At 45.2% G+C, this 25,049-nt stretch overlaps 4 protein-coding genes across 14 annotated transcripts; 2 read left to right on the forward strand and 2 right to left on the reverse strand.

Annotated features, from left to right (window-relative positions):
• The first annotated feature begins 1,006 nt into the window (after nt 1–1,006).
• Nucleotides 1,007–3,417, forward strand: LOC100272628 (uncharacterized). The gene is made up of 5 exons (NM_001147091.1): nt 1,007–1,294; nt 2,064–2,236; nt 2,318–2,416; nt 2,506–2,657; nt 2,741–3,417. Exons 2-5 carry the CDS (start codon nt 2,066–2,068, stop codon nt 3,120–3,122), a joined length of 804 nt encoding a protein of 267 aa, NP_001140563.1. The 5' UTR covers nt 1,007–1,294; nt 2,064–2,065; the 3' UTR covers nt 3,123–3,417.
• A 224-nt stretch (nt 3,418–3,641) lies between these two features.
• LOC542686 (phytoene synthase 2) lies at nt 3,642–6,279 on the reverse strand. Its single transcript, NM_001114645.1, is given in 6 exon segments — nt 3,642–3,810; nt 3,942–4,134; nt 4,452–4,687; nt 4,834–5,006; nt 5,107–5,157; nt 5,874–6,279. Coding segments are annotated over 6 exon segments (1,209 nt in total). The 3' UTR covers nt 3,642–3,660.
• Nucleotides 6,280–7,738: 1,459 nt separating this feature from the next.
• Nucleotides 7,739–11,746, reverse strand: LOC100274471 (uncharacterized). 4 transcript variants are annotated; one of them, XM_008656425.4, is made up of 5 exons: nt 11,086–11,746; nt 10,333–10,484; nt 9,245–9,307; nt 8,919–9,158; nt 7,739–8,850 (listed from the first exon to the last, which is right to left on the reverse strand). In XM_008656425.4, the coding sequence occupies exons 2-5, from the start codon at nt 10,441–10,443 to the stop codon at nt 8,179–8,181; spliced, it is 1,086 nt and encodes a 361-aa protein (XP_008654647.1). In that variant the 5' UTR covers nt 10,444–10,484; nt 11,086–11,746; the 3' UTR covers nt 7,739–8,178. The 4 variants fall into 4 exon arrangements, with proteins under 4 accessions (XP_008654647.1, XP_008654646.1, XP_008654645.1 ...); XM_008656424.4 differs by having other exon boundaries at nt 10,333–10,481; nt 11,106–11,652; XM_008656423.4 differs by having other exon boundaries at nt 10,333–10,481; nt 11,086–11,652.
• Nucleotides 11,747–14,706: 2,960 nt separating this feature from the next.
• LOC100275267 (uncharacterized) lies at nt 14,707–20,743 on the forward strand. Of its 8 annotated transcripts, none has more exons than XR_002748986.2 (8): nt 14,707–15,367; nt 16,872–17,081; nt 17,584–18,102; nt 18,271–18,345; nt 18,475–18,557; nt 18,630–18,694; nt 19,792–20,003; nt 20,387–20,743. XR_002748986.2 is itself a non-coding variant. In XM_023300744.2 (8 exons), the coding sequence occupies exons 1-7, from the start codon at nt 14,834–14,836 to the stop codon at nt 19,963–19,965; spliced, it is 1,656 nt and encodes a 551-aa protein (XP_023156512.1). In that variant the 5' UTR covers nt 14,707–14,833; the 3' UTR covers nt 19,966–20,003; nt 20,387–20,743. The 8 variants fall into 8 exon arrangements, 4 of the variants coding, with proteins under 4 accessions (XP_023156512.1, XP_023156513.1, XP_023156514.1 ...); XR_002748987.2 differs by having other exon boundaries at nt 20,393–20,743; XR_004851767.1 differs by having other exon boundaries at nt 17,587–18,102.
• Nucleotides 20,744–25,049: the final 4,306 nt, after the last annotated feature.

The raw sequence follows: 25,049 nt of genomic DNA on the forward strand, positions 1-25,049 counted from the left end.
GGCATCCCGACTAATCAATTCCCTGAGTTATTTTCCTTCGCCCGCAATAGCAAACTGTCCATCAAAGAGGCTCTCCAAAAAGAGCAACTTATTGAAATTTTCCAGCTTCCTCTGTCGGTTCAAGCTCATGAACAATTTTTAGACTTAGACGCAACCTGGGGCCAAATCATGGTAAACAACACAAATGATACTTGGAAACTCATTTGGGGAGCAGACATTTTCTCTACAAAAAAAAACGTATAAGCATTTGATGGGTCAGACCCAGGTTCACCAGATCTTCAGATCGCTTTGGAAAAACAAGTGTCAACCAAAGCATAAGGTCTTTTTTTGGCTTTGGCTAAAAAACAGACTCAATACAAGAGATATGCTGAAAAGGAAGAATATGAACCTCGAGTCCTACACTTGTGAGAACTGCATCTGGCAAAAGGAAGAAACTCTTTACCATCTTTTCCTCAAGTGTAACTTTGCAAAGGCTTGCTGGACTTCTATTGGTTTGACGTCTCCCAGAATTGCTAATCCTGAGGCCGCTGCAGTAAACCTAATGCAACAACTCAATGTTCCATTCTCTATGGAAATTGTCATTCTCATGAACTGGAGCATTTGGAAAACCTGTAATGCATGGCTTTTTCAGAATAAAGCCCCGACTGTGCAACATTGCCAAAATGAGTTTGCAAGGGAACTTCATCTTGTTATGCTGAGGGCTAAAGGCCGTTTTGATTCGACAATTCCTGCATGGCTTCAGCTTTGGCAGTAGACCTCGTATCTTTTCCTTTTCCCTTTGTAGTTAGGTTGTTTTATCCTTTGTAATCTTCTTTTCTGTCTGCTTCTAACTCTGTTATTTTAAAGTTTTAATAAAATTTTCAGTAGGGGCTCGCCCCTCCTGTCTTATAAAAAAAGAAGAAAGTCATGACCGTTACACATCACGCATACCACCTCTCTCTCTCTCTCTCTCCCTCTCTCTCTCTCTCAGCTCGGCTCGGGTTCCTCGCGTTCCCACTTCCCTTCCCTTCCTTCCTCACCACTTCTTCCGACCCAAGCAAGAGAAAACTAAAAACAACCCGGACCCACCAATCACGTGGGCCCACCCACCGCCTCACCACCAGCGTCCAGGGAGGAGGAAAGGGAAGGAGGAACCGAGGAACCCGCCGCACCGCAGGCACAGGCAGGCAGGGCAGCAGATCGCGAGTTCCGACTTCCGACGCGTCTCCGACCAGGCCGCCGCCATTTCTCTGTCTCCACACAGCGGGATCCCTCCGCCGCTCGCCGCTTCTCCCTTGGTCCACCGTCCACCCAAGTAAGTCGTCGTCCTAACTGTCTCCCGTGGATCCCGGTTCCCGACCCAATTCCTCGCTGGCTCAATCGGACCCGAATCTCTCGCTCCACTTCTCTGGGTTCGTTCGTGGTGCCCGTGCCCTGCCAAGCCGCCCACAAATCCCGCGGTTGTTTTGTTTCGATCGGTTTAGGTTCTTTTTCTCGCTCTTCAGCGCCAGAGATCGGCCGGTCTCGGTTCACCCCAGGGGCTCCTGGAACATCAATCTATGGGAGGTGAAAACTGGCGGAGGTTTCCTGTTTCATTAACTGTAGAGGAGGGAGAACAGCACATTGTCATATCTATGTTCATGTAATTATGTGTCATATCTCTGTTTATGTACTCGCATGGGACTAAAAGGCTTCGATGATTGTCGTTGTATATGCCTGGGGATCAAGAAAAACCACGAATGAATTTTCTGCATCAAAACTATGAATTGGCGAAAGCATCTTAATTTGATCAAAACTATAGAGAGAATTATAAAGATTTATGACATCGAATAGTTATGCTATGAAAATGTAACTGATGAAGAAATCCAATGATACTTATTTGGTATGGTAAATTGTCATTGTTTTATTATATAAATTTTGGTCAAGAAGTTGGAACGACTTATAATTTTGAACGGACAGATGGAGCACTAATGTTGTGCTATCCTCATTTTTTCATGGTCCGCAAATATGTCAAGTCTCTGTTATGAATCGTCATAGTACCATTTTGGTCTAACTTCTTTTCTACCCCTGCTTCTCCACTGCAGCCATGTATAACAATTACCGGAATCCTCCGGGGACGCATATGCCCCCGCAGAATTCTCAACCTGTCCAGTTTGACAATCCATTGTACGGTGCAAGCTCGGGTCTAATCCGATCTGGGATAGGAGTGTATGGGGAGAAGTTCTTGGGCTCTAGTTCAGAGTTCATGCAAAGCAACGTATGGATCCTCCTCAAAAGACCTTGCACTTTATTTCTGATTTCTTGCGTTCTCTCTAAGCTTTTGGTTCAATTCTTGCAGATCAATAGATACTTCTCCAACCCACAGTATTACTTCCACGTGAACGATCAATATGTCCGGAACAAGTTGAAAGTCATATTGTTCCCGTTCTTTCACAGGGTAGTGTTCCCTTGTAACATCGTATACGGATCTGGTTCTTCAAATCTAGCTTGACGATATAAACCAGCATTTCCTCAACGTCTTCGCAGGGGCACTGGACTCGAATAAGCGAGCCGGTCGGTGGACGGTTGTCCTACAAGCCTCCAATATATGACATAAATGCGCCGGATCTGTACATCCCTTTCATGGCATTTGGAAGCTTCATCATTCTTTCAGGGTTTACATTGGGTTTCATGGGAAAGTGAGTTTTTCGACAGTTCGTTCTTCAATCCCCAAATGCTTACGTCTATTATTGGTTGTACATGAATCATGATACCTGTGCAGGTTTACTCCAGAAGCTATAAACCTGCAGTTTACAAGGGCGCTCATCGGATGGGGCTTCCAGCTCACGGTCCTGAAAGGCCTGCTCTACTCAATGGGTGGCGGCGAGGTGCCACTGCTCGACCTGGTAGCGTATGGTGGCTATTTATTCGCCGGGCTCTCGCTCGCCGTCGTCGCGAGGCTCATGTGGGCGTACTCGTATTACGTGATGATGCCGTGGATGAGCCTGTGCATGGGGGTGTTCCTGGTGAGGACGATGAAGAGGGTGCTCTTCACGGAGATGAGGAGCAGCGAGAGGCACTCGTCGCGGCAGCATTACTTCCTCCTCTTCATGGCGATAGTGCAGTTCCCCCTGTTCTTCTGGCTCGGCAGCATAGGCGTGTGATACACAGTTTTGTGCGTGTTATGATATTTAGATGTGTTGTAGAAAAAAAACAGTCGGAGGATGGTCTCACCAGCTTGTGCCCATCCATATTATGTGTTCTTGAGGAACCTTGGATGTGGTGCTGTATAGCTTGGGAGCTGTTGTTGTGAAGTTCTACATGTGATCCGTAATCATGTTAACTTAGTCCATGATGCTATTGTTATCATTTATTTACAGGGAGATGGGTGCTAGTTAGTATTGTGGACATGTTTTCTATTCATCAGTATTGAATAGTTGAGGTACCCAATTTTCCAATATTATTATGTTGCAGAGATAAGTTATCCTTGACAAAAATATATACGCTTCTCGAATTCTAATTCTCCATTCCTTGTAACAAGAGCTGATTGAGTATTTAGGGACATGGAATCACCCTGAACAGGCAAGGCTTATGCCATGCAGGCAGCTGAAGCTGATTATATACAAAAAAAAAAGGAAGGGTGGGGCAAAACAAGGTGGGTTTGGAAAAGAAAAGAAAAAAAAGATGTGATCTACGGATGGTTCATGGTGCAACCGCAGCCCTTGCATATGCAAGCGGTAACGACAGCAGCTTCTTGGCCTTGCCGACGTACGCACGCTTGGTGAAGTTGTTGTAGTCGTTTGCCTCAATGGCATCAAGGATCTGCCTGTACAGCCACAGAGACGCGAGCACCTGAAACCAAGGAATTGTCCAAACAAAGGGTACGTAAGCAATTCGGAACCTGTAATAAAATTTATTAAATTGCGTGTAGGCACAAAAACAAGAGGAGAAAAGTTGTATTTTGTAGCTAGGCTCTCACATACCGGCCATCTGCTAGCAGAGTCGAGATGGGTGACGCCCTTCTCCGCCTCATCAAAGAAGAGCCTGGCACGCTGGATCTGGCCCTTCATGAACCTCCTCCACTTGCCGGTCACTTTCCCTCTGAATATGTCCTCTTCCGTGAGACCTGCCTGCGCAAGCTCGTCCAACGGAAGGTATATTCTCCCCCTCCTCGCACTGAAATTCCGTCCGCGACAGCAAACAAAACTACATCACAGTCAAGAAACGGGCCGGGGAGGGAAAAGAAAAAAAAAATACTGAACAGCGACAGGCTTGCATTACATGTTCCTTGCTGACAGACAGTAGAATACAGTACACGCATACTACTAGCGCTTTTAAATACTAATAATCTCTGGACTTGATTGTATCGCGCAAGTGCTGGATATAAAACTTTAATGGGCGCCGTATCAAACAGATGTGGGCGTATCGATCAGATGATGTAAAAATAGAATTATATATATGCTTAGTTAGCTGTGAATAAAGCCAGCACTTACTCTTCGCCCACGTCTCTGAGAATATTCGTCAGCTGGTTAGCGATGCCGAGAGCCAGAGCAGCATTGTACACGCTCTCGGTCGAGGCCTTGGAGTCGGGAGCGATGCCCATGACAGGCACCGTCATGAGGCCGACGGTGCCGGCGACGTAGTAGCAGTAGAGGTAGAGCTCGTCGAAGGTCATGTACCTCGACTTCCACAGGTCCAGCCTCATTCCTTGGACCATGTCTTTGAACGGCTGGGGAAAAAAAGGGAGAGAAAACGTTGTTAGCAGATGCAGATCTCCAGACGTCTTTGTGGCCGGTGATTTCCAGACGTCTTGTGGTAAATTTGTTCCTGCTGCTGGATGGATGGATAGATGGATGGACGGACGGACGGGTTTACCTGGATATCGACGGGGAACTTGGACACAGTGTCCGAGAGCGCGGCGTCGTACATGTCGTACGGGCGGCCCTCAAAGAGATCCTCCAGCCGCTTCTCCCAGCGGTCGAGAGCGGTCGGCGTGATGTAGGACGCGTTGGGACCGTCCACTAGCTCGTCAGTTCTTCTGCACCACACTGCGCGCAAGGGAAAGAGAACGTATGTTGCTTCAGAATCAACACGAGCTAGGGATGGGGCAAGTAAACAGCGCAGGGTTTATATGGATCGAGATCATACCGTAGATCGCCCAGACGGCTTTGCGCCGCTCAGGAGTCATGAGCTGCGTGCCTGAAACGTAAAACATGAGCCGGGATGAGGTACGTACGTGATATCGTCTCAGAAAGGAGAAAGAGATGCCGATGACAAGATATCAGTGTTATCAATCATGAATCTGCTGCCTGCTGGCTGCTGCTACCCGCAGGCGCCCATATGGTCAAAGACAATAAAAAAAAAACATTCAGTTATAAAGGTCAGAGAGATCTAGAGCGCGCGCTTAAAAGAAGCAGGAAAACAAAATTGATTATTTGTCCAGCCATAACCTGATAACCTTATTCAAGAAACCTATCAGTTGCCAGTAGAAGAGGCAGACAGCCGTTAATAAGATTGATTATTTGTCCCCTTGGGACATTAGGAGATATGATGGCACCCAGCGCCCACGTGCAATATATATCCTCTCGTTACCTACCGAGGTCGTCGCGATCTTGCGTATCGGCTGTAGACATGTGCAGTTGTCGATAGTCGAGAGAGAACCTGATCTTGTGTATCATGTGGGTTGCAGCACCACCGATGGCACACACTCTCTTTAAAACTAGGCCAAAATCGCAGCAGCTCGCTAGGTATAGAATGGCTCCACTTGTCTTCCATCTGGTCTGTTAATTAAATTCCACTGCTATTGTTCTAGTAGGCCCTAGCACTATACTCCTATGCAATATTGAATTGTTGGTAGCAGCACTAGCACTGATCCTGAAGATGGCATAGGCAGTGGCACTGGCACTGGCACTCACCGAGGTAAAAGGTCTTGGCGTACTCGGCGCAGACCTCGCCGCAGCGGTCGTAGGCGTCGCCGAGGAGGCCCCAGCCGAGGACCCTCTCCTCCTCCTCTTCCTCCGCCCACCTCGGCTGCCGCGTCCGGCGCCTCTGTGGCGTCGCGGCCTCCACGAGTGCCGCCTGCCGCAGCACCACCTCGTACACGGCCTCCTCCGAAGCCGTCCTCACCGCCACCGCAGGCGCGGCGGCGGCGAGGCTGGCGCGCGGCGGGGAGGCGCCGCTCCGTCTCGCGGGGAGCGCGGGCGGCGTCTGGAGGGCGCGGCGCGGGCGGCAGTGGGAGTGGGACGGCGACAGGTGGTGGAACTTGCCGCCGCTGCAGGCGGGGTGTTGCGCGGCCCACACCGCGGACGAGCCCGCAGCCATTCCGGCGTGCGGTCGGGGCGGGGGACGGGGACGAGGGGTCGCGTGCGGCGGCGGTGCCGGTGGGCGCTGGGAGTGGGAGAGACTGGGGCGGACCGGCGGAGGTGTTGGGAGATGGGATGGGTTTGTGGGTGTCGTCGAGGAGGGGACGGGAGGCCTCGGGGAGTCGGGGGTGCTGGTGCTACGCTCTGCTCTGGTTTAAATGGGTGGCTGGGGAGTGGGCGCCTCTGTGCCGTTTGGGCCGTTGATTTGAGGGAAGTGCACGTGGGCCCATCACCACCCTTTCAATGTGTGTCTGTCAGACGTGGCACTACGTTACTGTAAAGTCCACGCGGTCTTTTGTTTCACAAGTGGCGGCTGTGGTGGCTCGCTCTCGTGTCTCTTCGTTCAGCCACTGCTACGAAAAGGGTAAAAAGAAAAAGAGAGATGGGCACACGTGGCACGCTGACGTCCATGCATGGGTGGACGATGGGTTTGAGCTGCCTGCTACAAAATGCTGTGGTGCCTCTTCTTGTTGCTGCTGCTGCTGCTGCAGTTGTTGATGTTTTATTACTGGTGTATGTACATCCTCGTTTAATTTGTCTTCTGAAATGGCGTGCGGCCGGCGGCGCCAGCAGTTAAAATTTAGCTTTAGCTACAATGCTAGTACATGATGTAGTGTCCGCCCCGGTAAAAGCTAAATACACCACACTGCTCACGTACGTAGTCTGTCATTTCCAGGAATAACTCGCGCGCTAGCTGTGTTGTGCTAGCTGTGAATAATGACGGAATGTGAGGCTAAATTAATGGTTTGTTAGCTAGCTAGAGTGACATGACTGATGTATGGCCAGACCTCAGCATTGGAGAACTAGTCAGTAAGTACTAAGTAGTGCGGACGTGCTTATATCACATCTCTGATTACTTGCCACTTGCTCCGATCCATTCCGGCCGGATGCTCGCATCGCATGGATGAGGCCAAAAGGAACGCGAGACGGGATCGACCGGACAGAGGCTTTGGGATCGTACGGACGGTGGTCTCGAGGATCTAATAATCGCCATGGCCCGCCACATTCACGTCAGCGATGAGGAGGAAGCCTCGACTGGATCGTCATCGTACATAGATGCCGACTCTGATTCTGCCAGATCAAGCCCTCAGCTAGCCTCCAAAGCCGCGAGTGCCTCCTTGTCATGAGAAGCGAGTGCGTGCCTGATCGACTTGTACTTATTATCTTATTAGGTTTATTAGATCTGTGATATTGTAAATCTATCTCTATCTACTCCTTGTCATCACCATTTAAAAAAAAAACTTAGAAATCAAACCCGCAGTACGTACACCGGTACCCCGCCATTGTAACTATTAGACGACGTTTTTATCACTGTAACTGAACATGATCGACGCATATCTTCATTCTCTGTTCAACAGCAGCAGCAACAGCGTCAGTCAGAATTATTGACTCGTAATGCCAGACAGACTGTATTAGAATGATTTTAAAGACACCGACAATATATTCATTGGTACAAGATTAAATACGTGAACATAGTAAGTTACATCACACGTGGGCAGCGTGTACATTTCTCCGGGAGAGCATTTAGCACACAAACATTACTGCTGAAAGTTACATTGGACAACATTTAAAAATAAACTTATTCTTGCTACTATGGTATTGAACTTCTGCAGATCAAGGGTCCAAAACCTCTCAGTATTATATGACAACCACTTTGTGAAATATGATTGACACTACAAGTACAAAACTTTTCAACAAAGAACAAGGATACATTGTCAACAGTTTAGCAAGCGAACATGTCTGAAGCTGTTTGAATTAGGCCAAAGATACCAATAGATATCACTTATAAAAAGGGGATCTGCAATCCTCACTTACTCGAAGAACTTAAGAATGTACTGTAGTTAAAACTGGAGAACTCTTACATGACGATCTCAGGCTTCAGAATGCTTGACTTGATCTCTTTGTGTGGGAGAACAACACCGCCATTACTGTATACCTCGTCACACACATGAACATCCTCGCCCAGGATGGTCATATTCTCTATCCGTGCCCATTGTCCAACAGTTGAGTGCCACCCGATAATGCTGTTCGAGATGCAGGCATGCTTCTTGATACGCACACCACGCATGACAGTGCAGCGGGAAAGCCTCACGCCATCCTCCACGACACATCCAGGTCCAATTGCGACATCAGGACCGATCAGGCAACCTTCTCCGATCTTGGCGCTCTCATGCACCAGCACGTTGCCAACAACATGCGCTCCAGCAGCTAGCCTGGCAGCCGATTTCTTCCTAAGCGAGTCTAGATAAAGACGCAATCCAGTAATGTAGTCCCTTGGCTGACCAACATCCATCCAAAAACCAGGAAGGACCATTGCATAGAGCTGTTGATCAGCTGCAATTTGAGGGAAGACCTCTTTCTCAATTGATGTTGGCCTCAGTTCAATGCGGTCAAGGACAGATGGGTTCAGCAAGTAAATCCCAGCATTGATCTTGTTGCCCACAAATATTTTTGGCTTCTCAACAAACCTTTCCACCCTGCCAGTTGCCTCCTCCATAACCACAACACCATATTTAGATGGTTCATCCACCTGTATGAAAATAAAGTCAGTTCACATATACAGTCCGATTCCACAAGGAAATGTCCAAAAGGATCTACCTTAGTGACCATAATTGTTGCCTCACCACCATGAGACTTGTGAAATTTGATGAGTTCAGCAAATGGGTATTCGCTTATGACATCGCTGTTGAGGACAAAGAATGGCTCGCCAGATCCATCCGCAAGCTTGTCCCTTGCTAGAGCAAGAGGGCCAGCAGTTCCTAAGGGCTCAGTCTCTTGGGAGCATGTAATTGTGATGCCAAGTTTATCCTCAAAGTCCTTCAAGAAATTAATCATTACCTGGAAGATACATAACACACCAGTTAGATCATAGAGGCCAGACACAAGTGCGACAATAGAAAGGATGAGTGGTCTGTTATTTCTACCTCTGGGCGGTAGTTGATGGCCAAAACCACCTCTGTGACCCCAACTTCTTTCAAAGCTTCGATCTGCACAGAACGAATAAGTTTTAATTCTTCCAGACAATCACACACATAAAAAATAACACTTGGTTGATGTTTAAATATGTACTTGGGCACAAAACAGAAGTCCTATACAGTATAGGTTTCACATTTTAAGGGAAAATGAAGAGATGAAACTATATGATAATTCATAATGGCTTTCGCAAGTTGATAAATCTTATAAATAAAGAAAAAGATGTGACTACTAAGGAAAGAAACGACGAAAGGCGGCATTTCTACGGTTCCACGGAAGAAACGACGACAGGCGGCGTCTGAATCTGAATCATTTGGAGATCTAAAGGCGATACTCATCTGGTAGTTGAAAGTGAAAGAAACCTTGCCAATTAATCCCCCTCCCCGACACACGGGCTGATATTTTAAGCCCGACACTGAACAGTGGGTGGCTGTTACAGGTGCACAAGGTTCTCTTGTTCCATTCCTCTCACACACATCGCACCACAGCTCGTTCCTAGCCTGCAAAGTTTCCTAGCTGAAACATAAGCGCCGCAGCTCCTGCTGTACTGAATTCTACTACTGCAAATCTGCAATCTGTGATGTAGGCACTCAGAGATCAACCAGCTCCAGACATGCAGCTCGCTGTCCAAATCTGATAGGAAAATCTGCCAGAACATGGAATCATGCAGCTCGCTGTTCGGCTCCGAAATGGACCGGAACCAACCTGCTGCCCCGGTATCATATCATCATGCCTACAATAGCAGTCACATCCTACAATAGCAGTCACATCGAATATGGCTAAATTGTTTCTAAGCTAACTTCTGCTACAGCAACAATCAAAAGCTGCTGGCGAGGGATGCTGACACGATGTGGGCAGTGGGCTTAGGTTAAAAGGAAACCAAAGCAACTATAAATATGTAACCATATCTACACATATTGAGCCCAGTATCACTTTCGAGGCCACTGACAACATACATAAAAGAAAATCGGTGCTCACTCAAAAAACATATACTACTAGAGTGATCATGCTGTGTCAGCTTAATAACGAGTATTTTTACCTGATGCAGAATCATGGGCTTGTTTGCAAAATCCACAAGGGGCTTCGGGAAGCTAAGAGTCAAAGGCCGAAGGCGGGTTCCGAAACCCCCGACAAGAATGAGCGCCTTCATATTGAAGCACCTCCTTTCCTTCCTTCCTCTCTCAATCCCTGCTGCCACACAGGGCAAGCCAGATATAAGAAAGGTAACATCAGAGCTGTGAAGTCCGCATCAGAACAAGACCAAAGAATCGGAAAATGGGAACAATCGATCTGCAAGGGGCTTAGAAACATCTCCAACAACTCCCAAAAATATTTCTTCCAATGCATAGGAAACTCCCTAAAATTTTAAATCCTAAATAAAATGCTACTACTCCAATAACTTGCAATATTTTCCCAAAAAAATGTTCAGCTGGCCGGACAGAACACGTCGCCTGCAGCCTGCTTGATAGCTCTAGAATCTAGGTAGATAAGACACCACACACACACGTCTAAAACACTAGGCTACGCATGTCGAAGGAACACAGATGTTAAGCAAAGCATCATCAGAATTCACAGTTGCATGGGGTCTCAATTGCACCTTGCACGGAGGCATCAGCTGTGTGAATCAGGTAACTACTACACTGCGAGCTTGCTCCAAAAGCAGTGCAGCCTTCAAATTAATTTGGTAAATAAAGGTCCCCCTCCCCGGTCCCTATGGCGCCAATCTAGGAAGGCTAGACAAAATCGGGACCAACTGAAACGGAGGAGAGGATCCAGGGCTACAGGTGCTTACGAACAGAAGAAGAGTAGTACCAAAAGCGGGGCGGGCGGGCGGCGGAAGTGAGATCTGGGGACGGCGGCCTCGCCCGCCCTCAGCGTCCTCCGGCTTCCCCCTCGCCTTCCGGCCACCGGCGAAGAGGGCACCCACCAGAACCAGACCGGTGCGCGAGGCAAGGCTTGCCGCTTCTGGCGATTGGCTTCTCCTCAACGGTTGGCCTCGGAGGCCCAGCTCCAGCGAGAGGGGCCGGCATATAGGGCCCAACCCAACCTCACTCTCGGGGGCCGGGCGGCCACGTCAGCGCGGTGTAGCGCTGGCATTACCCGCTCCGCTCGTGGCACGTCGGATCGATGCCACCGCCGCCTGCAGCGCTGTCACTTTTTTTTTCTTGTCTCTCCCCGTCTCCCGTCGCTCACACCCATGCTGCTGCTGGCCTTCCGTGGCTATCATTCGCAGCTGACCTGGGCCGTCGAGGCGACATCGCCGGCTTTGCGCCGAAGCAAAGGGAGCACATTTCTTCGTCGACGGAAAAGCAGGCGCTTGCTTCTTCTTCTATTCTTCTTCAGGCCTGTCTGTCATCTGTCTGTACTGTACATGTGCAAGCTAGCCAGAGTGAAAGCCGAGCTGAAGTGCTGAACGAACAAGCGCGGCCCTTTTCCGGTTTTTCTTCTTCTGGTGAGTGGTGACAACGAAGTACTACGAGTCCACCAAATGGTTTCGGCATATTCTGACAGCTGATTCCTCGACGACGCCACGGACATGGACCACCCGTTTGGGGCTGTGATTATCTTATCGTACCGTACGTATCCCACGCAGGCTGCGGGCTGCGGCTCGCAGTAGCGCCATGCACATGCACGCACCACCTCACCTGATGCGTCGCGAAACGCGGCAGATCTCGGGGCTACTTTGGAGGTCAAACTCAAACATGCTGCGGTGTCGGTGACGGTGAATCCAAGGAAACGCCCGGGGGGGGGGGGGGGGGGGGGGGGGTTGCTTGCAGAGATCTGCGACCGACTGATTCCCTGCCGGTGTTTCTGCTGAATTCTGAGCAAGTGGAATGAAGGGTATTGATAGGACTATAATACCTTGCTATCTAAAATTGAATAGTGGAGGATTATATGCCCTCCAATACACTCCATTACCTTTACTCCCAAACAAGCCCTAAAGTACTTGCGTTGCGCCATAGCCATAGCCATAGCCCGAGCACTGAACTCTGACCTGCTTAGCTGACTCCCGTGATTCCAGCGTTCCTTCCTTCTCTTGCCGGGACAACATGCATGCAGAAATATGGCATGTAAATGGAAGACCCGGCTGTTGCAGAGTTGCGGGTCCAATCTAATTTGTTGCTTTGCTGCTGTACGAAATTAGGCAGTTATTAATACTGGAGTCATGTAAAAATATCAAAGTCAGTAGTAGTTATATATATAATATGCAAGAAAGATTTAGCGACATTGGGCGTCCTTTTTCTCTCTCGCTGTGTCATCATGGACTCGGAAACAGCTCCGTTCGATCTCTGATGGACTCATGGCCCATTGGGCTTAACTTTGTCAGGCGTTAGGACTCGGACACATGTTTTCAATTGGGCCAGCAAATATGCGTCGTGACTCGTAGGACAGAAAGATGATACAATCACGGGGACCGGGCACTAGCCCGGGTGGTTAGCGTAGCCGATGTGCTCGCAGCCGGTCTGGGTTCGTTCTCAGATTTTAGGATGCACATGTCTACTGGATCAGCGATATTACGTGTTCCCACGTATTAGAGATCTAGGTCTCTCAATTTATTTCTGTGTGTATTATAGACGCGCACGCGTGTGCGTGCGTGTGGTGTGCGTTCGTGGCGTCTTGGTACCCCGATAAAAAAAGGAAAGTTGATATAATCACATAATTTTCACCCAAAAAGAGGACGGCATAAATAGCACACTGCATAGTAGAAACCGACATTGCGTGACGACATAATAGGCATGTGCATACAATCTATGCTCCCGAGCATTTCTGGGAATCCCTCTAGTCAACCTTAGCTAGTAGGTCTGCTATGTCCTCAACATTGGGTGCTCGGATGTATATTTGTGGGTTCATGGACATTGACTACAGTACGAGTGAACTCACTCAATGTCTCTAGTATTGTGCTCTCGCCCATATGGAACTACTCGTCCAACCTATCGACAGCTCCACCGTATGCTAGCATGCAGAGTGCAACTGTTACCTTTTGGACAATGTTGAATCCCGACACGTCAGCTGCATTGTCCTCCGCATAAAGTACATGTTGTTGGACACAACCTCGTGGCATATGTCAATGAACATTGCCTTGCACATGCAAAACCTGTTACAGAGAAATGAAACTTAAAGTGAGGAACCCTAAAAACATATGACAGAAGCAACAATATAATTCATAAACTCTAAACCCTAAACTCAAGAGAATTTGTACCTTCTCTGAAACATTGGCTCATTATACACTGGTCGTTCGACAAAATAGTCTTACATCAAACGATGAAAACCTTGAACTCTTATCGACGTATTGTTTGTCTACCCACGACGGAGCCACGATGTTGAGAGGACCCAACATCTTCTTGGTTCTCACGTAACGAGCCGAGCTCGGCTCGACTCGCCCATCTGGCAAGCTCGGAAAACGGCTCGTCGAGCCAACGAGCCTAGCCATAAATGTAAATCTGCTCTCTAAATTATAATATAAAATCTTAAAAATATTTTAAATAACATGATTTTATGTAACAAAATGTTGTTGGGTCGAGCCATGAGCCAGCTCGCGAGCTGCACCGAGCCGAGCTGGCTCACTCTTTTCACGAGCCACAAAAACAGGCTCGGTTCGGGCTCGTTCTGAGCGTCGAGCCGGTCCAAGCCGAGCCGAGCTGCTGCGAGCCCGAGCCAGCTCGAGCTTTTTTTCCAGCCCTACATGGAGGCACTAAGGAATTGTTGGTTGAAGTAATGGCGACGTCTGGTCCTAGTGCACATTGTGTTCTCCTCGATGAACTCGTTCATGTATGTTGCATAGGGTGGCAAAACAAAACTGAGATTGGAAACTGATGCAAGGAGATGGTATGAATAACAACAATGAAGTGAGACATGTGATGAATAAAGTCGTCTCCTAGCAGCTAGATCCATGGATTGGTAGCAGTGGGGAAGTGGAATGCGACACCCGAAGCCACTGCGTTGGGCAAGAACGAAGCTTCATACCTTCCGTCTCGCCGCCCGCCGCTGGTTCATACGATGGAGAAGAAGGAAGCTGCTGCCGTCGCCGATGGGGAAGAAGGAAGATGATGCTGGTTCATAGGCTGCAGCGGGAGACCGCCTGCGCGTATGGAAAGGGAGGTTGGGGACGGTGCGCTGCAGGAACTGCAGTGCGAGGCTGGGCGCGCTAGGGGAGGGAGAAGGGCACCAAAGGTTTCGTCGCTGCGGGAAATAAAGAAACAACGATTAGGGTCTAAGTAGCTCCGCAGATTTGCTCTTGTTTCAGGAGCACTTAAAAATTAAGAGCACATATCTGTTGGATATGTTTATTCGTGATATTATACCAGAAAAAGTTTTAGGAACACTAAATAGGAGATGTTGGAGATGCTTTTAAATAAGATCCTCATTGGTTACCTGCACCTGTAAATGATCCCATGGGGCCCTCCCCTCTGACCCATCAACTGCGAAAAGACTACTCACACACGTCAAACTGTCCCCCCCGACGCACCGCCCCCCGACGCAACCGCGTCCGCGTCGGACCACTGCCGCCGAAACCCTACACGCCCCCGCCACGCCGCGGCATGGCGGATCCGCCGCCCGTGGCCGCCTCCGCCTCGCCGGCGCAGCCCGACCAGCTCGCCGCCGCGGCCTCCGTGTCCACCCCGCAGAACCCCAACCCCCTCCTCTCCCCTCAAATTCCCCCGTCCCCGACCGTCTCCGACCTCTCCGCGCACATCTCGTCCCCGCAGCAGCTCGACCAGGCGGCTGCGGCAGCTGACGCTTCGGGCGGCGGAGGATCCATGGATTACCTCCCGCGCCCGCCGCAGCTGCAGGCGCCTTCGCCCACGCAGGCAGGGGTCGGCGCCGCGGGGTTTGCCCAGATCCCCCGCTCGGGGTCGACCTCACGCCTCTCCACGGCCACCCAGCTCCAGCAGTACGCGGCTAGGATGTACGGCGGGCAGATGAGCTTCTCGGGTGGCGGAGGGCTCGTGGGCCAGCAGCAGCTGGCGGGGCGCGCCCCCATGCTTGGGCAGGGCCAGCTGGGGATGCTGCAAGGCCAGGGTAACGCGGCATCTGCGGCACATTTTGGGCTTCAGTCGCAGATGTTGGCGCAGGTGAATTACTCAATTTGCAGGCTCGGGACCTCTCCAATTAAACATATTTTTATCTCCTCGTACATAGTGTTCACCATTACCGCCAAGGATAAAACGTCAGGGGTTTTAGGCTTCTGCTTTAGGTTTCTCATGCTATCGAAGCAATCTCAGGGTATGTTTGGTTCAGCTTGATGAAGAAAGTCAAATTCACTGTAAAAAATCTAGAATCCCTACCAAGAGGTATAGAAGATGAATAGATTCTGAAAAATCTATAGATTTATCTAGTTCAATCCAGAATCTCCTTCTACCTAGATTTTTTAGATTCATGTCATCCAATTTTTCAAAAATATTACCTAATTGTCCCTATTTATAGGACCAAATTATTATATTTTCTATTCAAAGGCCCCTGACGGCCTCACCTCACCTGACGACCGACAACATATAGAGTTGCCACCGCCTCCCTGCGCCTGACTCCAGAGGTCGGCGATGTGGCTTAGCCATCCCTAAACCACCGAACCTCTTTCTTGTCGACCCTTCAATGTTGCTCATCACCTAACGTCCATGCCGTCCGCTCCCTTTTCGATGTTCAGTGACTGTGAGGCTCCGTCCCCATGAAAGAAGATGACATAACACTTATCACTTTAGTTGTTATCATCTTCATACACGCTACTCGTGTAGGACACCATGTATGTGTTGGACTGGGGATGACTACAGTCGTGACGCTTGGACCTAGCACTACGGGCGTAGAGCTTCGTGGCATGGCACACCACTCCCTTGCCGGCAATAGCATGCTGTCGAATTGGCTCGTTCGAGAGGGTAGGAATTTACAGTTGAACCAAACACACCCTCAATAACTTCAGATATTAATTTGGTGGCTAGAGATTCCTTACCTTTTACTCTCTCCATTCAGGCTGGTTTTGATGGGTACAATCAGCTTTGTATTTTTATTGCTAGACACCGAGCCAAATGCTTGGACAGATGGAACCATGAAAGAATATACCATTTGTAGTAAAAGCTTATTAAGCAAAGTTGAATAGAGTTCCTTTACCCATCTGTGGTCAGTTAAAAGGAAATGAGTAGCGAATCCACATGATATCTAATTCTTTTTTTAGGGTATACTATCTAATTCTTTGAATGTTAGTTATTTATTCTTTGAGATCATGCCATTGACAAAGAAAAATACCGCCGATTCTTACTATTGAATGTGAAGGTGGACTGTGAAAGAATGTAAATTATATAAACTTGGTTATGATATCACTCTTAGCAATAATGTTCATTAGTAGACAGTTCTACTTGTGGTAGTAAATACTTATTTTACTGATAAAACTGGCACAATGAATGGATAGCCTGTCAAAAGGAATGATAATGTACCAAGTTTACCTTTGCAAATTTTGTTGTGGGAGGAAAGTTTTTCATTTCAAGGTAGCTACATCCAGCAGATCTTAAATTAATATATGTTGAGTATTTTGTTTCTTTATTTCCTAGAGACTACTAGTAGAGTAATTGACCTTTCCCGTTACTGCAGGCTAGGCAAAAGGTCATGGCACAAAACACCCAATTGAATAATGCTAATACAGCTCAAGTGCTGCAAGGGATGCAGCCCATGGGTGTCATGGGTGCTATGGGGATGAACCAGACGAGACCGAATGTAACTATTCCCTATGGTGCTCAACAAAGGTTTGCCCAGGCACAAATGAGGCCACAAGCATCTCAACAACCTGCACTGTCTCCACAGGTACTCTGACATCCTACACCTATCTACAAGAAATAAGGTTCCACAAATTTGTATGCACAGCCTTCACCGCTCTAGTATTAAGGAATGCTGCAGTGTGTTAAGATTCTAGTTGTAAGCAACATTTATTTATGTCCCAATTCTGAAAGAAGTAGTAAACAGTTTGTTGGCAACATGTCTTGTCTTCCTTTAATCCACTGTTTTACTAAAACTGTTTTGAGTTTTGTGATCAGTGTGCCTTAATTCGAATTTCCCATTTATCTTTTAGCAAACTTGAGTTGCACATAGTACATGCTGAAGTTGCTATATGTATCTTGTTGTTTATTTTTTTTATTTACCACATATCTTGTTTATGTAGTATTTGCTACTCCGGGGATATTCCATGCTGAAGTTGCTATATGTATCTTGTTGTTTATTTGTTTCCATTTACCACATATCTTCTTTATGTAGTATTTGCTATTCTCTGGTGGAATACTTTAACTTTTTACATATGATTGGTTTACAGAAGGTACCTGGTCAAGGTTTGTCGAGGACAGCATCAATTACCGCATTAAATTCACAACTGTCTGGATCATCACAAAATGGACAGATGGTGGCAATGTCTATGCCTCAGCAACAGCAACAGCAGCAGCAATGGTTGAAGCAAATGCAACCATCCATGGGCTCACCACTTTCCCCACAGCAACAATATCAGAACCAGCAGAGGCTCCTGTTGATGCAGCATCTTCAGCAGAAGACAGGATTGAACCAACAACAACTTCTCCAAATCCAACAACAGCATCCACATCTCAATGTCCAACAGCTGATTAAGCAGCAACAATTTCTGAAGCAGTTTCAGCAGCAGCAACCGCTACAATCTCCTCGTGTTTTAGCATCTGGTTCACAGAAATCTGCGAATCTTACAGGCTCGCAGCCGGGTACACCATTGTCAGGTGGAACTATGACTGGTGGAAGTGGAAGTCAGGGAGCTGAAGGAACTAGCCAACTTCTTGGGAAAAGGAAAATACAAGATCTGGTTGCACAGGTGATGACCTGGCTCTTTTTCTTTTCTGTGCTCCTCAACTTCACTGTCACTGATGTAATTCATGTTACTGGTCATAATCAGCTCTCCATTTTGATTGGAAACAGGTTTCTTATTTTTATAGTTGAATATAGTACTTTGAACTGTTCTTAAACAATAGTTTTATTACAGGTAGATCCCTTAGGCAAGGTTGACCCAGAAGTGGAGGATTTACTTCTAGAAATCGCTGATGACTTCATTGGCTCGGTAATGTTGTTGCTTTGCTACTTGTTCATAGAGTATAATTTCTTATCCAATTCAGAATTTGAGCATCTTCCTCTTCTAATTTATCTGTGGAGATATCTTGTGATTCAGCTGACATGGGTTTGTGGTTAGGTGACTGCATTTGCGTGTACCTTGGCAAAGCACAGGAAATCATCAGTTGTCGAAGCCAAGGATGTGTTGCTGCACTTAGGTCAGTAGGTTCACCACACTCTCATGCACGCATGTGCCTCATTTTACTCATTAATTTTCAATTTGATATCTTGCAGAAAAAAATTGGAATTTATCTATTCCTGGTTTCTCACGGGGGGATAAGAATCCTCAAAGAAATTCTGTAAGTTCACATCACTTTGCAATTACTATTATTCTTCATTAACCTATCTTGCACAGAGGCATACTTTTCTCTTTAGCTCCTTTGTCTCTGCATTTGTGCTATACAAGTGTACAATATAGGTGTGTTTCGTTCAGCTTTTTAAACCTGCTTCGGCTTTGAAAGGCAGAGGCTGAACCAGAGGTGTTTGGCTTTGCTAGAACTACTTTTTAAAAACAGCTTTTTATACAAATTTGAAAGCAGCTTGGAGAGCCCTGCCTTTGCTGCTTATCCAAGTTCGATATATTAATAAAGAGACACGTCAAATAGAAATTAAAATAGGATTAAAAATTATTAAGTGTTACTCCCTCCGTCCCGGTTTTTAATTCATTTGACTTCTTCAATCCTAACGTTGAGCACTCGTTTTATTCAAAACATTTGTAAAAAACAAAAAATCACTGTGGTTTTGTTTATTTCAAATGTACTATTTTTGAATAAGACGACTGGTCAAAGTCGAGGTTGAAAAAGTCAAACTAATTATAATTTGAAGCGGAGGGAGTATAATAAATGGAATGAAATATATTTTTAATAAAACAATATTAAAAGTGGAATTGAAAATTGATTCATTAATTCAATATATTAATGAAGATATACGGAAAATAGAAAATAAAATGGGACTAAAAACAATTAAGTGTTATAATAAATGAAATAAAAAAATTATATAGCAAGTAGAGTCTAGTTTTATTTGTAAAAATATTAAGAACACAAATGTGAAATCAGTTTTTTATTAGATACATTGATTAAGAGATAATTTAATAAAGTGCATATAAGCATTATACAGTTTATAAACAATATATAGTTTGTTCACAGTTGACAATTCATATCAATTTGAACCAAATAACTTTCAACTTTTTTACAGCAGACAACTCAACAGTTTTTTAACAGCTTGCGGCTAAACTAAACGCACCCTAAGCCCCACTGGACTCAACTTGCATCAGTGTCCTCACTATGTTGTGGATTTTGCTTGAGTTTTTTTTGTAGGCTTTACAAGTTACTTTGTAAGATTCTAGTCTATCATGAATGCTCAGACAAAATGTTGATTGAATTGTAATCTGCAACAGGCAAAGCAACTGGTAGATCCCCAACATTCAGAAAGTGATGTTACTGGTATCAGAGGCACAAGCAATAAACTTGGTGCTAATAACTCGGTTGGAAATCATCAAATACGACCTCCGATGGCAGAACCTTCAGCAATGCCAACAATGGGCCCTCTATCAAAAGCCCCTCGCTTCTAGTGGTTATGCTTCTCTTCCCTATCGAAGGAAAAATTCCTGTAAGTTCACGGAGTGACTAATGTGGTGCTTCCTAGTTTTTAATGCCAATATTTAACAGCCCAAGGTTATTAGTTTTATGCCCTTGTTTGCTAGTACCGTTATCTCAGTATCTGCTTCCATTTTAGACTTTCAAGTTTCTGTATTATATTAATGTACATGGTACTCCAAGATTGATTAAGAGTGTAGCAAAAAAATTCAAAAGATGTCCCGTTCTTGTTTGAGAGTGACGCAACTTGTGCATGCAACCTACCCAGTGTATGATGTGCTCTAACAATCCCAGGATTGGACTAGAATAGCCAAAATCATCGACTTTGTATGCTAAATATTGTGGAGTGTCAGGATACTGAATGTTCTGATTGTTCTCACAATTAGCCTTCTGAAGTTTCAGGACAATCTACCTGGAAAACAACCCGTAGGCTCTAACTCAAGGATTGCTAGCAAGTGGAAGCACAATAAATCCACGAGCATCTGTGGCAAACTGCAGATGCTTGTCTTACAGTTACAGGAAAGCAGTTGCTGACTTACCAATCCTCTACATGGGGTCATATGTAACTTTATTTTATTTTATTTTATTTTTGTGCCCGTAAATGCCCCCATCCGTTGTATATAAATGTTTTTTTTTTTGGCAATGGGGCATTATCGTCACCAGTTTTGATGTTGCTAGGTAGGTGAACAAATACTAAAGTGGATGCAACTTATATAATTTAATGAAATGTAAGATTGATGTCATTTTTCGTTACTGAGCAGCTGTGCCTTATCTAAGGCTGGTTTTGGGACTTTCAGCCTTTAATGACCATCATATCAGCTATCCATCATATTATTGACCATCATCACTCTTTATTATATCAGCTACCCATCGTATTATTGGCCATCATCAGTTTTTATCTATCATAGTGCTCTAGTTCTATACCTTTATCGGCAATCTATAGCCACATTAATTTTTTACATTATTTTTATGGATTTTTATTTAAAACAAAATATATTTTTTATTTACATAAATATTATAAAGGACATAATTAAGCAATTAAAAATAGCATAATTTATAAAAAATAAAAATGTCATTAATTAAAAATATACAATTTATAAAAATGTTTAAAATTACATTATTTGAAACAATAAAATTACATAATTTATAAAATAAATCTAACTTTTATGGTGTAGATATATAGATATGCTTTATTAAATTATTTTAGAGTTGATGGTACACTGGAGTAACATAAATTGTAGCCTCACGTTAAAGCATAACTGTAAAATTCATTCGTGCTTCTACGGTGATGGTTGGTGCTGCAATGGAGGACTCTATTATCTCATAGTCGACCATATCATATAATCCTCTACGAACGATCATGTTATGTGGAATGATACATGTATATATGATCACACTGAATATTTGGTGGAAAAAATGACCTGGCGTAGCAAGAATATGGAAGTGAGCCTTAAGAACCCTAAATTCTCTCTTTATGTCTTTCCATGCACCCTCTTACCATCACTAAACACATGTTGCATTGAAGTCCGTGGAAGGAGGATGATCTATGTAATACTGAATTTCGAAGGTACATGCCATCAATGAAGTAGTACCCTTGGTTATACTCATTTTTATTTAATGTGAAGTTCATATTTTGTCCTCCCTTGAGCACGTAAGTGAACAACAGCGATTGGTTGAGCACAACAGCGATTGGTTGAGCACGCTGATGTCGTTGTTTGACCCAGCTACTCAAAAAGTTATACCAATTTCGCAAGTCACATGAGGCAACTGCTTCGAGCATGATGGTTAGGGATTCAATGTCCCACCCTGTATATTGTCCTCTCCATTCAATGGGATCTAATGTCCCACCTTGTAAATTGTCCTCTCCATTCAATGGGACAGTTAATCCACTTTTAGTGCATGCAATCTATACTTCCTGCCATACCGGGAAATCTCCTCGTTATCTAAAAGCCATGTAAGATCATCAATAGTAGGACGACGAATATACTCCTCCCTAAAATATAAAAGAACACACCTCTAGAAACTTTCGAGACACTCTAAGGCTGAGTTTTCCCATTTTGATATATTCATCAATAGAATCGTCAACGCAGGGAGAAACTGTTACGATTGAGTGTATTGATTCTAAAAGTTAAATAGGGAAAATGCTCACCCAATATGCAAAATTTGAAGAAAGACGTCCCTCCGCATACGATACCATACACGAAAGTAGAACGGATGATAGACACACATCGTTGAAATAGTCTTGCATCTAGTGATCGTGGATGGTTTCACGATTTTGGACGATGTAGCTTCAATGTTGCGTCCTTAGCCCCTCGTTAAAGATATAGATGCAAGTTTTATTGTTGTGTCCATCATAGTTTGATGCAGCATGTCGAGTACCTTATTTTTTGTCATCTCAACATCCAAGCTCGAGGAAGACATGACAGGAATGGTGTAGCGAAGTGAACTAATATTTTTTTTAATAAAAAAATCAAAATAGCATGAACCAATTAAAAACTGTCACGTAGCAGTAAGTGATTTGTACCGAGCAATCAAGATCATTGCTGATCATATCTCTAGCACACAAGTCGATATCAACCAGTCTAGTTCCAACACGATTTATACTGACCAACCAACCATTCGATTATAGATGTTAGGTTGGACGAGTCGGTACCGATCGCCATATAGGGACGTGTCGCTACCGACTTGGGTTCAACTAGCCTAACACGCTAGCCGCCGTTTAGAAGCTTTAGCATTTGAAGCTGCTGGTCGTTAGGCCTCCCACCACTTTCAATGTTAAGATAACCAAAATGCATTTGAAGCTGGTTGTCAGGACCCCAACATGTATTCAAGGCTTAGGCATCGAAAATACCTAATGAGGTGTTTGGTTTGAGGAATAAGTGAATCCATTATCTTCTCACTTCTCACTTTTTATGTTTAGTTTGTGAAATGGAATAAGTTGATCTAACATCAACTTATTTCTCACAGTTAGTACTAACATGATGAATAAAATCATCCACTAAATTTAAGAAATGAACTTATGATACACCAACTCATTTCAGATGATGTGATTTCTCAAACCAAACATTCTCTAAGACTTTTGTTTGAGGCTGCTCCAAAAACGAAGCAGAGACGTTTTAGTGATTTCAGCTTCTATCCCTGAGACAACTTTGGTTTCAGCATTTTTTATTTGGGTCATTTTTTTGTAGAACTTAACGAAGGAGCCTAGACCGGAACAACTTTTGAAGACAAAATCCTATCAAAAACGGTGAATTCGAAATTGTTTTGGAGTTAAACAGGCTGAAGCCACTAAAACATGACTTTCCTGAATTCTCCGTTTCTTAGAAGCCTAAGCCTGACTTTCTTTGTTTTTAGAAGCCTAAGCCGAGGCTCTCTGTTCTTTTTCGTGCTTGTTTCGTAGGACTTTTAATTCGTAAATACACCAAAGAAACCCTAAGGCCTCGTTTGGGAGAGACGGTGCAGGACGCCCCGTGAAGCCATGACCGGCGGGGCAGTCCCTGCCATGCTCCTGCCCCAGGTGTTTGCTACCCCGCGGGGTGGGTAGCTCCGGCTGTTGTTTGGCTGCACCAGTGTTCACTGTCCCACGTGTCCACACTACACTACCGTTCAAGGAGCACCTGTCATTTGACTTATTTTTTTTATTTTTACAGCCCACACTTTGCTTTCATGGAAACAAAAAAATATATAAAAATCAATAAATTTTAAGGGGAAATGGCCTGAATGAAAAAGAAAAACCTAAAACCTCCAGAAAAATCAATAAATTTTAAGGGGAAATGGCCTGAATGTTAACAAAGTTGCAATCACAAATCATCACATACACTTGTATGTTCCAACATTCCAACAGTGATTCACAAAAACTAGCTGGACACTTGTCTTCCACGAAAGCATCACAAGATCAAGTTTTTAATTGGATGAAACCAGATATTCATAAAAATTAGTGAAATTTGGAAGTTCTAGCTAGCAAATCATCAGCCACATGTTAAAGCGATTCAACTAGCATATCATCAGCCACTATCTCAATGGTTGGAGAAGCATCACAAGATCATCCACATGTTCATCAGAAGATCCACATCTTTGGGCTCGATGTTGTGCTGCAATAACAAGTGAATTATTTCAATTAGTCAGTCAAAGCCTACATGTAATTGTAAGTGCAATCAACCCTAATTGAGGGTTTTGGTGATTAAATGACAAAACAAACAGAGATTCTAACAAGTTTGCTCCTAGCATGTATACAGTAATTCTACAGACAGGAGAAGCACAGATCTTACGTGCATAAAAATAGAAAGCACAACAGATTTAAAATTCCACATCAAATAGCGTGCTCCAAGTGCTTTAAAACAATGGCAGTACTCATTTTATAATTCTTGAGTTATAGGAATCGTCGTACAATTAAGAGGGATCCGCAATGGTTAAGTAAGTTATGCAATGAGCTAAGTTCAAAACCTTTTGAAAACATCTTTGAGAACATTTTTCCAGATCATGAATGCCCTTGAGAAAGACCAATTTTACTTCCCACAAAAACACAACTTTTGTCCTCCTCAAAACACTCAAAATTTGGTTTCAGCCCTGAAAACCGGTTCAACCGGTCCTGAAACCGGTTCAACCGGTTTTGGGACTGTTCCTCTGCCACCCCTGCTCTGACCTGTCTGACAGTCCGAGCTGTCAGAAAAAGTCGTTGCAGATCTTTTGGGAAAACCGGTTCAACCGGATTTTTCCCTTACTCAACCGGTTTTGAAACCGGTCGAGTCTTCGGCTGAGTAGGTTAGTGAACCGGGATCCCCCTGGTAGAAACCGGTTCAACCGGTCTGAAAACCGGTTCAACCGGTTTTTACTCTTTTTCTCCCAACGGCTGCCAGCTTTTGGGGGATCCTTTATATACCCCCTCACTCTCTCTCTCTCATTTACTTCTGCTCCTCCCACGAAATCTTGGCTGACCAAACTCTCAACAAGTGCATTCATTTCACCTTTCACACCCGCAATCACATCTCCTTCAATCGCTTGAAGGATCCTTGGTGTGAGGTGAACTCGATCTAACACGCTGTCATTTTCATCTCGATTC

The sequence above is a fragment of the Zea mays genome, chromosome 8 (genome assembly GCF_902167145.1).
Source record: "Zea mays cultivar B73 chromosome 8, Zm-B73-REFERENCE-NAM-5.0, whole genome shotgun sequence".
NCBI lineage: Eukaryota > Viridiplantae > Streptophyta > Magnoliopsida > Poales > Poaceae > Zea > Zea mays.